The sequence below is a fragment of the Oncorhynchus gorbuscha genome, linkage group LG17 (genome assembly GCF_021184085.1).
Source record: "Oncorhynchus gorbuscha isolate QuinsamMale2020 ecotype Even-year linkage group LG17, OgorEven_v1.0, whole genome shotgun sequence".
NCBI classification, from domain to species: domain Eukaryota; kingdom Metazoa; phylum Chordata; class Actinopteri; order Salmoniformes; family Salmonidae; genus Oncorhynchus; species Oncorhynchus gorbuscha.
The window spans coordinates 1,746,521-1,765,148 of NC_060189.1; the positions used below are offsets into that span (position 1 = coordinate 1,746,521).

The window sequence follows — 18,628 nt, forward strand, 5'->3', positions numbered from 1 at the left end:
AGGGTGGTGGCCATCCTGTGGTCTCTGAGGGTGGTGGCCATCCTGTGGTCACTGAGTGTGGTGGCCATCCTGTGGTCTCTGAGGGTGGGGGCCATCCTGTGGTCTCTGAGGGTGGGGGCCATCCTGTGGTCTCTGAGGGTGGGGGCCATCCTGTGGTCTCTGAGGGTGGGGGCCATCCTGTGGTCTCTGAGGGTGGTGGCCATCCTGTGGTCACTGAGGGTGGTGGCCATCCTGTGGTCACTGAGGGTGGTGGCCATCCTGTGGTCTCTGAGGGTGGGGGCCATCCTGTGGTCTCTGAGGGTGGGGGACATCCTGTGGTCACTGAGGGTGGGGGCCATCCTGTGGTCACTGAGGGTGGTGGCCATCCTGTGGTGTCTGAGGGTGGGGGCCATCCTGTGGTCTCTGAGGGTGGGGGCCATCCTGTGGTCTCTGAGGGTGGTGGCCATCTTGTGGTGTCTGAGGGTGGGGGCCATCCTGTGGTCACTGAGGGTGGTGGCCATCCTGTGGTCTCTGAGGTTGGGGGCCATCCTGTGGTCACTGAGGGTCGTGGCCATCCTGTGGTCACTGAGGGTGGTGGCCATCCTGTGGTCTCTGAGGGTGGTGGCCATCCTGTGGTCACTGAGGGTGGGGGCCATCCTGTGGTCACTGAGGGTGGTGGCCATTCTGTGGTGTCTGAGGGTGGGGGCCATCCTGTGGTCTCTGAGGGTGGGGGCCATCCTGTGGTCTCTGAGGGTTGGGGCCATCCTGTGGTGTCTGAGGGTGGTGGCCATCTTGTGGTCTCTGACGGTGGTGGCCATCCTGTGGTCACTGAGGGTGGGGGCCATCCTGTGTTCACTGAGGGTGGTGGCCATCCTGTGGTCTCTGAGGGTGGGGGCCATCTTGTGGTCTCTGAGGGTGGGGGCCATCCTGTGGTCACTGAGGGTGGGGGCCATCCTGTGGTCACTGAGGGTGGTGGCCATCCTGTGGTGTCTGAGGGTGGGGTCCATCCTGTGGTTTCTGAGGGTGGGGGCCATCCTGTGGTCTCTGAGGGTGGTGGCCATCTTGTGGTGTCTGAGGGTGGGGGCCATCCTGTGGTCACTGAGGGTGGTGGCCATCCTGTGGTCACTGAGGGTGGTGGCCATCCTGTGGTCTCTGAGGGTGGGGGCCATCCTGTGGTCTCTGAGGGTGGCGGCCATCTTGTGGTCTCTGAGGGTGGGGGCCATCCTGTGGTCACTGAGGGTGGGGGCCATCCTGTGGTCACTGAGGGTGGTGGCCATCCTGTGGTGTCTGAGGGTGGGGACCATCTTGTGGTGCCTGAGGGTGGGGGCCATCTTGTGGTCTCTGAGGGTGGTGGCCATCCTAACCTTTGTGTTTTTGTGGTTTAGTCCCAAATGGCACAATGTTCCCTGCGTAGGGCACTACTTTTGAACAGGCCCAATAGGACTCTGGACAAAGCCAGAGCACCAGGTAGGGAACAGGGTGTTATCTTGAGACACCTGCTAATTTACTGTGTAATGGTGTGTGTTGGCTGTCAGGGTCGCGGCGCTGACGGACGGGGGACGGGGGGGGGGACGGGGATCTGTGGAGGGCCGAGCCAGTAATTGGGGAAGACATTTCTTTTCAGCTTGTTCATTCAATGTGTTTAATCCTGCCAGGCGGTCTTTCAAGCCGGGCCAAATGACAACAGCATTAAGTGTTGAGCCATGCTTACCCTACAACAAGAGAATAACACCACAGTCTCTTTGTTAGGGATGGAGGGGTGGAGGATGGATGAACTAAGAGAGAGCAGAGAAAGGAACACTAGACAAAAACTGATCTCGTTAAAATTCCGAGAGACACTCCTGTTCTCCATGCACCCACCCACCACCCCCCTAATGTCTCCCCTCTCAACTGCTCTCTAACTTCACCTCCTCCTCCTCTAACTAGCTAACAAGAGAACTTCACCTCCTTCCCAACTAGCAAACAGCAGAACTTGACCTCCTCCCCCCAAATAGCTAACAGCAGAACTCCACCTCCTCCTCCCCCCAACTAGCAAACAGCAGAACTCCACCTCCTCCTCCCCAACTAGCTAACAGCAGAACATCACCTCTTCCTCCCCAACTAGCTAACAGCAGAACTCCACCTCCTCCTCCCCAACTAGCTAACAGCAGAACATCACGTCCTCCTCCCCAACTAGCTAACAGCAGAACTCCACCTCCTCCTCTCCCCAACTAGCTAACAGCAGAACTTCACCTCCTCATCCCCAACTAGCTAACAGCAGAACTTCACCTCCTCCTCCCCAACTAGCTAACAGCAGAACTTCACCTCCTCCTCTCCCCAACTAGCTAACAGCAGAACTCCACCTCCTCCTCCCCAACTAGCTAACAGCAGAACTTCACCTCCTCCTCTCCCCAACTAGCTAACGGCAGAACTCCACCTCTTCCTCCCCAACTAACTAACAGCAGAACTCCACCTCCTCCTCCCCAACTAGCTAACAGCAGAACTTCACATCCTCCTCCCCAACTAGCTAACAGCAGAACTCCACCTCCTCCCCAACTAGAAAACAGCAGAACTTCTCCTCCTCCCCAACTAGCTAACAGCAGAACTCCACCTCCTCTTCTCCAACTAGCTAACAGCAGAAATTCACATCCTCCTCCCCAACTAGCTAACAGCAGAACATCACCTCCTCCTCCCCAACTAGCTAACAGCAGAAATTCACATCCTCCTCCTCAACTAGCTAACAGCAGAACATCACCTCCTCCTCCCCAACTAGCTAACAGCAGAACTTCTCCTCCTCATCCCCAACTAGCTAACAGCAGAACTCCACCTCCTCCTCTCCCCAACTAGCTAACAGCAGAACATCACCTCCTCCTCCCCAACTAGCTAACAGCAGAACTTCTCCTCCTCCCCAACTAGCTAACAGCAGAACCTCACCTCCTCCTCCTCCCCAACTAGCTAACAGCAGAACTTCACCCTCCTCCCCCCCAACTAGCTAACAGCAGAACTTCACCTCCTCCTCTCCCCAACTAGCTAACAGCAGAACTCCACCTCCTCCTCCCCAACTAGCTAACAGCAGCACTTCACCTCCTCCTCTCCCCAACTAGCTAACAGCAGAACTCCACCTCTTCCTCCCCAACTAGCTAACAGCAGAACATCACCTCCTCCTCCCCAACTAGCTAACAGCAGAACTTCTCCTCCTCCCCAACTAGCTAACAGCAGAACTCCACCTCTTCCTCCCCAACTAGCTAACAGCAGAACATCACCTCCTCCTCTCCCCAACTAGCTAACAGCAGAACTCCACCTCTTCCTCCCCAACTAGCTAACAGCAGAACATCACCTCCTCCTCCTCCCCAACTAGCTAACAGCAGAACATCACCTCCTCCTCCTCCCCAACTAGCTAACAGCAGAACTTCTCCTCTCCCCAACTAGCTAACAGCAGAACCTCACCTCCTCCTCCCCAACTAGGTAGCAGCAGAACATCACCTCCTCTCCCCAACTAGGTAGCAGCGGAACATCACCGCCTCTCCCCAACTAGCTAACAGCAGAACTTCTCCTCCTCTCCCCAACTAGGTAGCAGCAGAACATCACCTCCTCTCCCCAACTAGCTAACAGCAGAACATCACCTCCTCTCCCCAACTAGCTAACAGCAGAACTTCACCTCCTCCTCTCCCCAACTAGGTAGCAGCAGAACATCACCTCCTCTCCCCAACTAGCTAACAGCAGAACTTCACATCCTCCTCCCCAACTAGGTAGCAGCAGAACATCACCTCCTCCTCCCCAACTAGCTAACAGCAGAACTCCACCTCCTCCCCAACTAGAAAACAGCAGAACTTCTCCTCCTCTCCCCAACTAGCTAACAGCAGAACTTCACATCCTCCTCCCCAACTAGGTAGCAGCAGAACATCACCTCCTCCTCCCCAACTAGCTAACAGCAGAACTCCACCTCCTCCTCTCCAACTAGCTAACAGCAGAACTCCACCTCCTCCTCTCCAACTAGCTAACAGCAGAAATTCACCTCCTCCTCCCCAACTAGCTAACAGCAGAACCTCACCTCCTCCTCCCCAACTAGCTAACAGCAGAACTTCTCCTCCTCCCCAACTAGCTAACAGCAGAACATCACCTCCTCCTCCCCAACTAGCTAACAGCAGAACCTCACCTCCTCCTCCCCAACTAGCTAACAGCAGAACTTCTCCTCCTCCCCAACTAGCTAACAGCAGAACATCACCTCCTCCTCCCCAACTAGCTAACAGCAGAACATCACCTCCTCCTCCCCAACTAGCTAACAGCAGAACTTCTCCTCCTCCCCAACTAGCTAACAGCAGAACTCCACCTCCTCCTCTCCCCAACTAGGTAGCAGCAGAACATCACCTCCTCCTCCCCAACTAGCTAACAGCAGAACATCACCTCCTCCTCCCCAACTAGCTAACAGCAGAACATCACCTCCTCCTCCCCAACTAGCTAACAGCAGAACTTCTCCTCCTCCTCCCCAACTAGCTAACAGCAGAACTCCACCTCCTCCTCTCCCCAACTAGGTAGCAGCAGAACATCACCTCCTCCTCCCCAACTAGCTAGCAGCAGAACATCACCTCCTCCTCCCCAACTAGCTAACAGCAGAACATCACCTCCACCTCCCCAACTAGCTAACAGCAGAACTTCTCCTCCTCCCCAACTAGCTAACAGTAGAACTTCACCTCCTCCTCTCCCCAACTAGGTAGCAGCAGAACATCACCTCCTCTCCCCAACTAGCTAACAACAGAACTTCTCCTCCTCCCCAACTAGCTAACAGCAGAACATCACACATCCAGACCCAGGTTAATCAGGGTACAAGTGGACTGGCTGGTGTATTTTTCCAGAGCCAGCCAGGCAACCAAAGCGTCAGGGCAGAAGGCATCCCACGTCCCACCTGTCTTCTCCCAGCTATGATAATCTAAGAGAGGTGTGGATCTTCTGCTCTTCTCTTGAATCTGCACTGACAGACAGACTCACTACGTTCTGATTAACAAGGTCTCTCACTCTATTCCCTTTCCCTTTCCTGTTTACATCACGACTTCGTCCACATCTCCCCAATGCACAATTGTTTCTCAGACTCACGACAAAATATGTTGAGTAGCAGAAAATAAGCTAAAAGATTATTAAAAGTCAGGACAATCTTTGTCTAGAAGGGAAACTTCATTTTCATATTTAAAAAAAAGAAGATTTCGTTGCACTATTTTTTTGTTGTTGCTTGAAATGAACATTTAGGGGAACTTTATAAGGGTTATAACAATTTAGATTTTTCTAAATACTTTGATATGTTAATTTCCATGTTAGCTCTAGTGCAATAAGACCCCTCATGGTCTGGAATGTTCTCTACTGTTGATAAATTTAAACAAACGATATTGGAATCACTGTGGTCACAACCATAAACTGTCAGCTTCCATCTCCCTGATAGATTACGATGTGAATTGTAGTTCAAATATGTTACATTTAATTAGGTTTAAGAGTCATAAATCAACTGAGGAAAAATGACATTACTGTGTATACCACTTGAAGAAAGAAAAGTAAAATGTTTGTCAACTCCGTCAGAAAGATCCGGAAAAAATGCTTTGCATTGAACTTTTATAAAAAAATGTAGGCAAAAAAAATATGTCCGTTTTGAGTATCTGTTGTCAACTCCGTCAATATTTTGTTGGGGGGGGGGTCAATATATAAAAGATACTATTTGTATCACTGTTCTGCAACATAAACCAGCGATAATGTTTGCTTTTAAAAGTGTTGATTTACGTTCTATGCTATGAAATTAGCCTTGGACCTGGCGGTGGGGGGGGGCTGAGAAACAACGTTATGCTATGAAATTAGCCTTGGACCTGGCGGTGGGGGGGGCTGCGAAACAACGTTCAAATCAAAATCAAATCAAATTTTATTTGTCACATACACATGGTTAGCAGATGTTAATGCGAGTGTAGCGAAATGCTTGTGCTTCTAGTTCCGACAATGCAGTAATAACCAACAAGTAATCTAACTAACAATTCCAAAACTACTGTCTTATACACAGTGTAAAGGGATAAGGAACATGTACATAAGGATATATGAATGAGTGATGGTACAGAGCAGCATACAGTAGATGGTATCGAGTACAGTATATACATATGAGATGAGTGTGTAGACAAAGTAAACAAAGTGACATAGTTAAAGTGGCTAGTGATACATGTGTTACATAAGGATGCAGTCGATGTTGTAGAGTACAGTATATACATATGTATATGAGATGAATAATGTAGGGTAAGTAACATTATATAAGGTAGCATTGTTTAAAGTGGCTAGTGATATATTTACATCATTTCCCATCAATTCCCATTATTAAAATGGCTGGAGTTGGGTCAGTGTCAATGACAGTGTGTTGGCAGCAGCCACTCAATGTTAGTGGTGGCTATTTAACAGTCTGATGGCCTTGAGATAGAAGCTGTTTTTCAGTCTCTCGGTCCCAGCTTTGATGCACCTGTACTGACCTCGCCTTCTGGATGATAGCGGGGTGAACAGGCAGTGGTTCGGGTGGTTGATGTCCTTGATGATCTTTATGGCCTTCCTGTAACAACGGGTGGTGTAGGTGTCCTGGAGGGCAGGTAGTTTGCCCCCGGTGATGCGTTGTGCAGTCCTCACTACCCTCTGGAGAGCCTTACGGTTGAGGGCGGAGCAGTTGCCGTACCAGGCGGTGATACAGCCCGCCAGGATGCTCTCGATTGTGCATCTGTAGAAGTTTGTGAGTGCTTTTGGTGACAAGCCGAATTTCTTCAGCCTCCTGAGGTTGAATAGGCGCTGCTGCGCCTTCTTCACGACGCTGTCAGTGTGAGTGGACCAATTCAGTTTGTCTGTGATGTGTATGCCGAGGAACTTAAAACTAGCTACCCTCTCCACTACTGTTCCATCGATGTGGATAGGGGGTGTTCCCTCTGCTGTTTCCTGAAGTCCACAATCATCTCCTTAGTTTTGTTGACGTTGAGTGTGAGGTTATTTTCCTGACACCACACTCCAAGGGCCCTCACCTCCTCCCTGTAGGCCGTCTCGTCGTTGTTGGTAATCAAGCCTACCACTGTTGTGTCGTCCGCAAACTTGATGATTGAGTTGGAGGCGTGCGTGGCCACGCAGTCGTGGGTGAACAGGGAGTACAGGAGAGGGCTCAGAACGCACCCTTGTGGGGCCCCCGTGTTGAGGATCAGCGGGGAGGAGATGTTGTTGCCTACCCTCACCACCTGGGGGCGGCCCGTCAGGAAGTCCAGTACCCAGTTGCACAGGGCGGGGTCGAGACCCAGGGTCTCGAGCTTGATGACGAGCTTGGAGGGTACTATGGTGTTGAATGCCGAGCTGTAGTCGATGAACAGCATTCTCACATAGGTATTCCTCTTGTCCAGGTGGGTTAGGGCAGTGTGCAGTGTGGTTGAGATTGCATCGTCTGTGGACCTATTTGGGCGGTAAGCAAATTGGAGTGGGTCTAGGGTGTCAGGTAGGGTGGAGGTGATATGGTCCTTGACTAGTCTCTCAAAGCACTTCATGATGACGGAAGTGAGTGCTACGGGGCGGTAGTCGTTTAGCTCAGTTACCTTAGCTTTCTTGGGAACAGGAACAATGGTGGCCCTCTTGAAGCATGTGGGAACAGCAGACTGGTATAGGGATTGATTGAATATGTCCGTAAACACACCGGCCAGCTGGTCTGCGCATGCTCGGAGGGCGCGGCTGGGGATGCCGTCTGGGCCTGCAGCCTTGCGAGGGTTAACACGTTTAAATGTCTTAATCACCTCGGCTGCAGTGAAGGAGAGACTGCATGTTTCCGTTGCAGGCCGTGTCAGTGGCACTGTATTGTCCTCAAAGCGGGCAAAAAAGTTATTTAGTCTGCCTGGGAGCAAGACATCCTGGTCCGTGACTGGGCTGGATTTCATCTTGTAGTCCGTGATTGACTGTAGACCCTGCCACATGCCTCTTGTGTCTGAGCCATTGAATTGAGATTCCACTTTGTCTCTGTACTGACGCTTAGCTTGTTTGATAGCCTTACGGAGGGAATAGCTGCACTGTTTGTATTCAGTCATGTTGCCAGACACCTTGCCCTGATTAAAAGCAGTGGTTCGCGCTTTCAGTTTCACGCGAATGCTGCCATCAATCCACGGTTTCTGGTTAGGGAATGTTTTTATCTTTGCCACGGGAACGACATCTTCGACGCACGTTCTAATGAACTCGCACACCGAATCAGCGTATTCGTCAATATTCCCATCTGACGCAATACGAAACATGTCCCAGTCCACGTGATGGAAGCAGTCTTGGAGTGTAGAGTCAGCTTGGTCTGACCAGCGTTGGACAGACCTCAGCGTGGGAGCCTCTTGTTTTAATTTCTGCCTGTAGGCAGGGATCAGCAAAATGGAGTCGTGGTCAGCTTTTCCGAAAGGGGGGCGGGGCAGGGCCTTATATGCGTCGCGGAAGTTAGAGTAACAGTGATCCAAGGTTTTACCACCCCTGGTTGCGCAATCGATATGCTGATAAAATTATGCTATGAAATTAGCCTTGGACCTGGCGGTGGGGGGCTGAGAAACAACGTTATGCTATGAAATTAGCCTTGACCTGGCGGTGGGGGGGGGCTGCGAAACAACGTTATGCTATGAAATTAGCCTTGGACCTGGCGGTGGGGGGGGCTGCGAAACAACGTTATGCTATGAAATTAGCCTTGGACCTGGCGGTGGGGGGCTGCGAAACAACGTTATGCTATGAAATTAGCCTTGGACCTGGCGGTGGGGGGGGCTGCGAAACAACGTTATGCTATGAAATTAGCCTTGGACCTGGCGGTGGGGGGGCTGCGAAACAACGTTATGCTATGAAATTAGCCTTGGACCTGGCGGTGGGGGGGGGGGCTGCGTTATGCTATGAAATTAGCCTTGGGCGGTGGGGGGGCTGAGAAACAACGTTATGCTATGAAATTAGCCTTGGACCTGGCGGTGGGGGGCTGAGAAACAACGTTATGCTATGAAATTAGCCTTGGACCTGGCGGTGGGGGGCTGAGAAACAACGTTATGCTATGAAATTAGCCTTGGACCTGGCGGTGGGGCTGAAATTAGCCTTGCCTTGACCTGGCGGTGGGGGGCTGGAAACAACGTTATGCTATGAAATTAGCCTTGGACCTGGCGGTGGGGGGCTGCGAAACAACGTTATGCTATGAAATTAGCCTTGACCTGGCGGTGGGGGGGGGCTGCGAAACAACGTTATGCCACTGGCTGACACACACAGAAATCATTGATCCTGACCTTAATTGTGCCAATTCAGACTTCTCAATAGCTCTAATTACAAGGCTCTTCAGTGAAGACTCAGAAAGCCGCTCAACTGTAACAGAGAAATAATATCTATAGGAACAAAGACTGGTGATGTGTGGGAGGGGTGGTAAACAGACGGGCCTTTTCAGATCTTTAAATGCTTGTTCCTCTGTGTGTGTGTGTGTGTGTGTGTGTGTGTGTGTGTGTGTGTGTGTGTGTGTGTGTGTGTGTGTGTGTGTGTGTGTGTGTGTGTGTGTGTGTGTGTGTGTGTGTGTGTGTGTGTTCTTCTGTGTGTGTGTGTGTGTGTGTGTGTGTGTGTGTGTGTGTGTGTGTGTGTGTGTGTGTGTGTGTGTGTGTGTGTGTGTGTGTGTGTGTGTGTGTGTGTGTGTCTCTGTGTGTGTGTGTCTCTGTGTGTGTGTGTCTCTGTGTGTGTGTGTGTGTGTGTGTTCTTCTGTGTGTGTGTCTCTGTGTGTGTGTGTGTGTGTGTTCTTCTGTGTGTGTGTGTGTATGTGTGTCTCTGTGTGTGTGTGTGTTCTTCTGTGTGTGTGTCTCTCTGTGTGTGTGTGTGTGTGTGTGTCTCTGTGTGTGTGTGTTCTTCTGTGTGTGTGTGTGTGTGTGTGTGTGTGTGTGTGTGTGTGTGTGTGTGTGTGTGTGTGTGTGTGTGTGTGTGTGTGTGTGTGTGTGTGTGTGTGTGTGTGTGTGTGTGTGTGTGTGTGTGTGTGTGTGTGTGTGTGTGTGTGTGTGTGTGTGTGTGTGTGTGTGTGTGTGTGTGTGTGTGTGTGTGTGTGTGTGTGTGTGTGTGTGTGTGTGTGTGTCTCTGTGTGTGTGTGTGTGTCTGTGTGTGTGTTCTTCTGTGTGTGTGTCTCTGTGTGTGTGTGTGTGTGTGTGTTCTTCTGTGTGTGTGTGTGTGTATGTGTGTCTCTGTGTGTGTGTGTGTGTGTTCTTCTGTGTGTGTGTCTCTCTGTATGTGTGTGTGTGTGTGTGTGTGTGTGTGTGTGTGTGTGTGTGTGTGTGTGTGTGTGTGTGTGTGTGTGTGTGTGTGTGTGTGTGTGTGTGTGTGTGTGTGTGTGTGTGTGTGTGTGTGTGTGTGTGTGTGTTCTTCTGTGTGTGTGTCTCTGTGTGTGTGTGTGTGTGTGTGTGTGTGTGTGTGTGTGTCTGTCTGTCTGTCTGTCTGTCTGTCTGTCTCTCTTTCACTCTTTCACTCTCTCTCTCTTTATCCCAATCACTTTCTTTCTTTCTTTCTTTCTCTCTCTCTCTCTCTCTCTCTCTCTCTCTCTCTCTCTCTCTCTCTCTCTCTCTCTCTCTCTCTCTCTCTCTCTCTCTCTCTCTCTCACTCTCTCGCTCTATCTCTCTCTCTCTCTCTCTCTCTCTCTATCTCTCTTTCTCTTTCACTTTCTCTGTCACTTCAATCTTCCATTATGATAATCTACAACCTTTGAATATATATTTTTACTTGGGGGTCTTTCTTTAGGCACATATGGTTGTAGAAACGAGTGTGTGCACGCATTTTAGTGTCTGTAATTTGATGCTCTGTTTACCATTTGCATGCACACTGACATCACACAGCGGCTCAGTCTATCCCGCATGCTGTTTTCAGACAGAGCTAAATCCAGGATAGAAGAGGGGGAAAGAAAGAGGTGAATTATGAGAAATGACTTGAAGAACAAGAACAAGAAGAGGATATAGATAGCTGATTGTGTCCTATCAGCTCCCCAGCACCCCCCCCCACAAATAATTTAGATGAAGGGGGAAAAAAGTACAACAAAAAAACATAAAGAACCGCAAATACAGAAAACAGAAAACAGAAAAAAACAGGTTGAGATAAACAAATAAAAAGGTCTGTCTGTCTGTCTGTCTGTCTGTCTGTCTGTCTGTCTGTCTGTCTGTCTGTCTGTCTGTCTGTCTGTCTGTCTGTCTGTCTGTCTGTCTGTCTGTCTGTCTGTCTGTCTGTCTGTTTGCCTGTCTGTCTGTCTGTCTGTCTGTCTGTCTGTCTGTCTGTCTGTCTGTCTGTCTGTCTGTCTGTCTGTCTGTCTGTCTGTCTGTCTGTCTGTCTGTCTGTCTGTCTGTCTGTCTGTCTGTCTGTCTCTTAGGGCCGTTTCTACTGGTGGGTGTGAGAAATTAGTCGTCTATTAAGAGGGGCGGAGTCTCCTTCCCTACTTCGCAGCTGTTATTGGATCTACAAAGTGTCAGTCAAAGCCGCTACCCCCCCCCCCTTTGTTTATAAAGTCAGCGACAATTGATGCAGCGAACGGTACTTTAACCTGTAGTCTACACATCAGGATGATCAGCTGGTCAGCGCGCTGTGGATCAAATCTGTCACTATGGTGACCGTCAGCGCATAAAAGTCCATTATACCGGCGGCACTATGTGAATATAGTGTAAATATTCTCTCAGCATCTTGAATAAGCAACTAAAGGAACAACTGTGGAGGAGAGGGATTTTTTTTCGGGGGGGGGAAAGCTCTTTCTACCATTTGGAACTTTTTTTGTTTGTTGGTGAAACGTGTTTTAGGCATCATTCCCAGTTGACTGATAGTTTAAAGAACAAACTCATTTACAACAAACTCGCCCCTCTTATAGTCTCAACTGCGACAGTCAATGATGTTCATCCGAAGCTTCGTTTTTGTAACTTTTTCTCATTATTTCGTACTTCTGTTGATGTGTCATCTCCCTCGGGCGTCCGCTCAGAAGTCCACCGGTCCACGGGTGAGTTGCAAGTTTTACTTCTTGACAAAAAATAAATAAAAAGAGTTATTGTTGCAGTTTTTTTGCAAGTGACATTAACCCTATCAAAACATCCGTCTTTTATTCTCAAATATTCCGTGTTGAATGATAGTGCTGGCTCTAAGTGTGTAGACAAGGCAACTCTTTTCCATTTTGTAAATTAAATATCAAAACTGACCCCGCAAATTAACTGGGAGCTTTAAGTGTCCCCCCCCCAAAAAAAACTGTTTTTTCTTTGTCAAAATATGTTGACACTGTAGCATGTAAATGATGACTGACTTGTCAAAAATAGGCATTTCTTTGTTGCCATTTGTGATTTTGTTCCAGCGCCGTAACACATTCCCCTTTGAGTTAGTGGATACCTTCACACAGGTGTCTGTCTACGGGTCAAGTTAGAGTAGCCGCTTTGGTTTGCATGTCTCAGGGCGATCATAGGGAAGGTTAGGCAAGGTTGGATATCGGGACGTTAGAGAGAGGTAATGGACGAGATGACATGGTGATGGTAGTTAGTTCAGTAGCATACTGCAAGACATTACTGTAGTTAGTTCAGTAGCATACTGCAAGACATTACTGTAGTTAGTTCAGTAGCATACTGCAAGACATTACTGTAGTTAGTTCAGTAGCATACTGCAAGACCATACTGTAGTTAGTTCAGTAGCATACTGCAAGACCATACTGTAGTTAGTTCAGTAGCATACTGTAAGACATTACTGTAGTTAGTTCAGTAGCATACTGTAAGACATTACTGTAGTTAGTTAGTTTAGTGACATCATACTCTGTAGTTAGTTTAGTAAAATCATACTCTGTAGTTAGTTTAGTAACATCACACTGTAGTTAGTTTAGTAATATCACTCTGTAGTTAGTTTAGTAATATCATACTGTAGTTAGTTTAGTAATATCACTCTGTAGTTAGTTTAGTAATATCATACCCTGTAGTTAGTTTAGCAATATCATACTGTAGTTAGTTTAGTAATATCACTCTGTAGTTAGTTTAGTAATATCATACTGTAGTTAGTTTAGTAATATCACACTGTAGTTAGTTTAGCAATATCATACTGTAGTTAGTTTAGTAATATCATACCCTGTAGTTAGTTCAGTAATATCATACCCTGTAGTTAGTTTAGCAATATCATACTGTAGTTAGTTTAGTAGCATACTGCAAGACCATACTGTAGTTAGTTCAGTAGCATACTGTAAGACATTACTGTAGTTAGTTCAGTAGCATACTGTAAGACATTACTGTAGTTAGTTAGTTTAGTGACATCATACTCTGTAGTTAGTTTAGTAAAATCATACTCTGTAGTTAGTTTAGTAATATCACACTGTAGTTAGTTTAGTAATATCACTCTGTAGTTAGTTTAGTAGTGTCATACACTGTAGTTAGTTTAGTAATATCATACTGTAGTTAGTTTAGTAATATCACTCTGTAGTTAGTTTAGTAATATCATACTGTAGTTAGTTTAGTAATATCACTCTGTAGTTAGTTTAGTAATATCATACCCTGTAGTTAGTTTAGTAATATCATACTGTAGTTAGTTTAGTAATATCACTCTGTAGTTAGTTTAGCAATATCATACTGTAGTTAGTTTAGTAATATCACTCTGTAGTTAGTTTAGTAATATCATACTGTAGTTAGTTTAGTAATATCATACTGTAGTTAGTTTAGCAATATCATACTGTAGTTAGTTTAGTAATATCATACCCTGTAGTTAGTTCAGTAATATCATACCCTGTAGTTAGTTTAGCAATATCATACTGTAGTTAGTTTAGTAATATCATACCCTGTAGTTAGTTTAGTAAAATCATACTCTGTAGTTAGTTTAGTAATATCACTCTGTAGTTAGTTTAGTAATATCACTCTGTAGTTAGTTTAGTAATATCATAGCCTGTAGTTAGTTTAGCAATATCATACTGTAGTTAGTTTAGTAATATCACTCTGTAGTTAGTTTAGTAATATCACTCTGTAGTTAGTTTAGTAATATCACTCTGTAGTTAGTTTAGTAATATCACTCTGTAGTTAGTTTAGTAATATCACTCTGTAGTTAGTTTAGTAATATCACTCTGTAGTTAGTTTAGTAATATCACTCTGTAGTTAGTTTAGTAATATCACTCTGTAGTTAGTTTAGTAATATCACTCTGTAGTTAGTTTAGTAATATCACTCTGTAGTTAGTTTAGTAATATCACTCTGTAGTTAGTTTAGTCATATCACTCTGTAGTTAGTTTAGTCATACCATACTGTAGTTAGTTTAGTAATATCACTCTGTAGTTAGTTTAGTAATATCACTCTGTAGTTAGTTTAGTAATATCACTCTGTAGTTAGTTTAGTAATATCACTCTGTAGTTAGTTTAGTCATATCACTCTGTAGTTAGTTTAGTCATATCATACTGTAGTTAGTTTAGTAATATCACTCTGTAGTTAGTTTAGTCATACCATACTGTAGTTAGTTTAGTAATATCATACTGTAGTTAGTTTAGTAATATCATACCCTGTAGTTAGTTTAGTAATATCATACTGTAGTTAGTTTAGTAATATCACTCTGTAGTTAGTTTAGTAATATCACTCTGTAGTTAGTTTAGTAATATCACTCTGTAGTTAGTTTAGTAATATCACTCTGTAGTTAGTTTAGTAATATCACTCTGTAGTTAGTTTAGCAATATCATACCCTGTAGTTAGTTTAGTCATACCATACTGTAGTAAGTACCATACTGTAGTTAGTTTAGTAATATCATACCCTGTAGTTAGTTTAGTCATACCATACTGTAGTAAGTACCATACTGTAGTTAGTTTAGTAATATCATACTCTGTAGTTAGTTTAGTAATATCACTCTGTAGTTAGTTTAGCAATATCATACCCTGTAGTTAGTTTAGTCATACCATACTGTAGTAAGTACCATACTGTAGTTAGTTCAGTAATATCATACTCTGTAGTTAGTTTAGTAATATCACTCTGTAGTTAGTTTAGCAATATCATACCCTGTAGTTAGTTTAGTCATACCATACTGTAGTAAGTACCATACTGTAGTTAGTTTAGTAATATCATACCCTGTAGTTAGTTTAGTCATACCATACTGTAGTAAGTACCATACTGTAGTTAGTTTAGTAATATCACTCTGTAGTTAGTTTAGTCATACCATACTGTAGTAAGTTTAGTAATATCACTCTGTAGTTAGTTTAGTCATATCATACCCTGTAGTTAGTTCAGTCATACCATACTGTAGTTAGTTTAGTAATATCATACCCTGTAGTTAGTTTAGTAGTGTCATACCCTGTAGTTAGTTTAGTAATATCACTCTGTAGTTAGTTTAGCAATATCATACCCTGTAGTTAGTTTAGTAATATCACTCTGTAGTTAGTTTAGTAATATCATACTGTAGTTAGTTTAGTAATATCACTCTGTAGTTAGTTTAGTAATATCACTCTGTAGTTAGTTTAGTAATATCATACTGTAGTTAGTTTAGTAATATCACTCTGTAGTTAGTTTAGTAATATCATACTGTAGTTAGTTTAGCAATATCATACCCTGTAGTTAGTTTAGTAATATCATACCCTGTAGTTAGTTTAGTAGTGTCATACCCTGTAGTTAGTTTAGTAATATCACTCTGTAGTTAGTTTAGTCATATCATACCCTGTAGTTAGTTTAGTAATATCATACCCTGTAGTTAGTTCAGTAATATCATACCCTGTAGTTAGTTTAGTAATATCATACTGTAGTTAGTTTAGTCATACCATACTGTAGTTAGTTTAGTAATATCACACTGTAGTTAGTTTAGCAATATCATACTGTAGTTAGTTTAGTCATACCATACTGTAGTTAGTTTAGTAATATCATACCCTGTAGTTAGTTTAGTAATATCACTCTGTAGTTAGTTTAGTAATATCACTCTGTAGTTAGTTCAGTAATATCACTCTGTAGTTAGTTTAGTCAAACCATACTGTAGTTAGTTTAATGGGAAATGTAATGTTAGGAACTTCGTACTCATCAATGGATCTGGGTGTCATTTATAGATGGACTAAAACACCTATTGGGTTATATCAGTCTATGCCATTATTATATAATAACGACAGAAGTGCATTACATTGCTGTGATTATTATTATCTGACCCTGCTGGTCATCTATGACCATTTAAACATCTTGGCCATGTTCTGTTATAATCTCCACCCGGCAGGAAGCAATCAGCCGGAAGAGGAAACCCTTCAACTCATCAGAACCCCACCCGTCTGGTTTTCAATTCCCACCCCACATAGGCCTGGTTCCTCTCTACGGTTTATAATCTCCACCTGGCACAGCCAGAAGAGGACTGGCCCACCCCTCATAGCCTGGTTCCTCTCTAGGTTTCTTCCTAGGTTTTGGCCTTTCTAGGGAGTTTTTCCTAGCCACCGTGCTTCTACACCTGCATTGCTTGCTGTTTGGGGTTTTAGGCTGAGTTTCTGTACAGCACTTTGAGACATCAGCTGATGTAAGAAGGGCTTTATAAATACATTTGATTGATTGATTGATTGTTATATTGGTAGTGGACATATTGGTTGATATTGTGTTTTGGTCTTCCTGCAAAATAACCTATAAAGTGTATGGTCAGTGGGTTGTCTGTGGAGTGAGGTGGTGTAGTGGTGTTTTGTGTAGAGTGTAGATGTATGGTCAGTGGGTTGTCTGTGGAGTGAGGTATAGTGGTGTTTTGTGTAGAGTGTAGATGTATGGTCAGTGGGTTGTCTGTGGAGTGAGGTATAGTGGTGTTTTGTGTAGAGTGTAGATGTATGGTCAGTAGGTTGTCTGTGGAGTGAGGTGTAGTGGTGTTTTGTGTAGATGTATGGTCAGTGGGTTGTCTGTGGAGTGAGGTGTAGTGGTGTTTTGTGTAGATGTATGGTCAGTGGGTTGTCTGTGGAGTGAGGTGTAGTGGTGTTTTGTGTAGAGTGTAGATGTGTGTTCAGTGAATTTGAAGTGTAGTGGTGTTTTGTGTGTGACTCAGTGATGAGCAGACAGCGTGTCTCTTTCTCTCTCTCCCTCACTGTTTGGATTCCCTCTTATCTGTGTAGAACAATTTGTAACTCTCAAGGGTGGTTCTCTGTATGCTAACTCTCAAGAGCTCTCTGTCTCTCTGTCTCTCTCTCTCTACTACCCTCCCCTCTCTCTCTGTCTCTCTGTCTCTCTGTCTCTCTCTCTACTACCCTCCCCCCTCTCTCTCTACTACCCTCCCCTTTCTCTCTGTCTCTCTCTACTACCCTCCCCTCTCTCTATGTCTCTCTGTCTCTCTCTCTACTACCCTCCCCTCTCTCTCTGTCTCTCTGTCTCTCTCTCTCTACAACCCTCCCCTCTCTCTCTCTCTCTCTCTCTCTCTCTCTCTCTCTCTCTCTCTCTCTCTCTCTCTCTCTCTCTCTCCTCTCTCTCTGCCTCTCTGTCTCTCTCTCTACTAGCCTCCCCTCTCTCTCTCTCTCTCTACTACCCTCCCTCTCTCTGTCTCTCTGTCTCTCTCTATCTACTACCCTCCCCTCTCTCTCTCTGTGTCTCTACTACCCTCCCCTTTCTCTCTGTCTCTCTCTACTACCCTCCCCTTCTCTGTCTCTCTCTCTACTACCCTCCCCTCTCTCTCTGTCTCTCTCTCTACTACCCTCCCCCCTCTCTCTACTACCCTCCCCTTTCTCTCTGTCTCTCTGTCTCTCTCTCTACTACCCTCCCCTCTCTCTCTGTCTCTCTGTCTCTCTCTCTACTACCCTCCCCTCTCTCTGTCTCTCTGTCTCTCTGTCTCTCTCTCTACTACCCTCCCCTCTCTCCCTCTACTACCCTCCCTTCTCTCTGTCTCTCTGTCTCTCTCTCTACTACCCTGCCCTCTCTCTCTGTCTCTACTACCCTCCCCTCTCTCTCTGTCTCTCTGTCTCTCTCTCTCTACTACCCTCCCTTCTCTCTCTGTCTCTACTACCCTCCCCTCTCTCTGTCTCTACTACCCTCCCCTCTCTCTCTCTCTCTCTCTCTTTCTCTCTCTCTACTATCCTCTCTTCTCTCTCTGTCTCTCTGTCTCTCTCTCTCTACTACCCTCCCCTCTCTCTCTCTCTCTACTACCCCCCCTTCTCTCTCTGTCTCTCTGTCTCTCTCTCTCTACTACCCTCCCTTCTCTCTCTGTCTCTACTACCCTCCCCTCTCTCTCTCTTTTTCTCTCTCTCTACTATCCTCCCTTCTCTCTCTGTCTCTCTCTCTACTACCCTCCCCTCTCTCTCTCTCTACTACCCTCCCCTCTCTCTGTCTCTACTACCCTCCTCTCTCTCTGTCTCTACTACCCTCCTCTCTCTCTCTCTCTTTCTCTCTCTCTACTATCCTCCCTTCTCTCTCTGTCTCTCTGTCTCTCTCTCTCTACTACCATCCCCTCTCTCTCTGTCTCTCTCTCTACTACCCTCCCCTCTCTCTCTCTCTCTCTCTCTACTACCCTCCCTTCTCTCTCTCTCTACTACCCTCCCTTCTCTCTCTGTCTTTACTACCCTCCCCTCTCTCTCTCTTTTTCTCTCTCTCTACTATCCTCCCTTCTCTCTCTGTCTCTCTGTCTCTCTCTCTACTACCCTCCCCTCTCTCTGTCTCTACTACCCTCCTCTCTCTCTCTCTTTCTCTCTCTCTACTATCCTCCATTCTCTCTCTGTCTCTCTGTCTCTCTCTCTACTACCATCGCCTCTCTCTGTCTCTCTCTCTACTACC

General features: G+C 46.0%; 1 protein-coding gene across 4 annotated transcripts in view; it reads left to right on the top strand.

Moving 5' to 3' along the window:
* Positions 1-11,473: 11,473 nt before the first annotated feature.
* smoc1 (SPARC related modular calcium binding 1) overlaps positions 11,474-18,628 on the top strand; it is a 586,617-nt gene continuing 579,462 nt past the window's right edge. For all 4 annotated transcript variants that reach the window (XM_046307812.1, XM_046307813.1, XM_046307814.1 and 1 more), the window contains exon 1: positions 11,474-11,932. In XM_046307812.1, the coding sequence (XP_046163768.1) occupies positions 11,825-11,932 (108 nt within the window). In that variant the 5' untranslated portion in view covers positions 11,474-11,824. The remainder of the gene's footprint in view (positions 11,933-18,628) is intronic.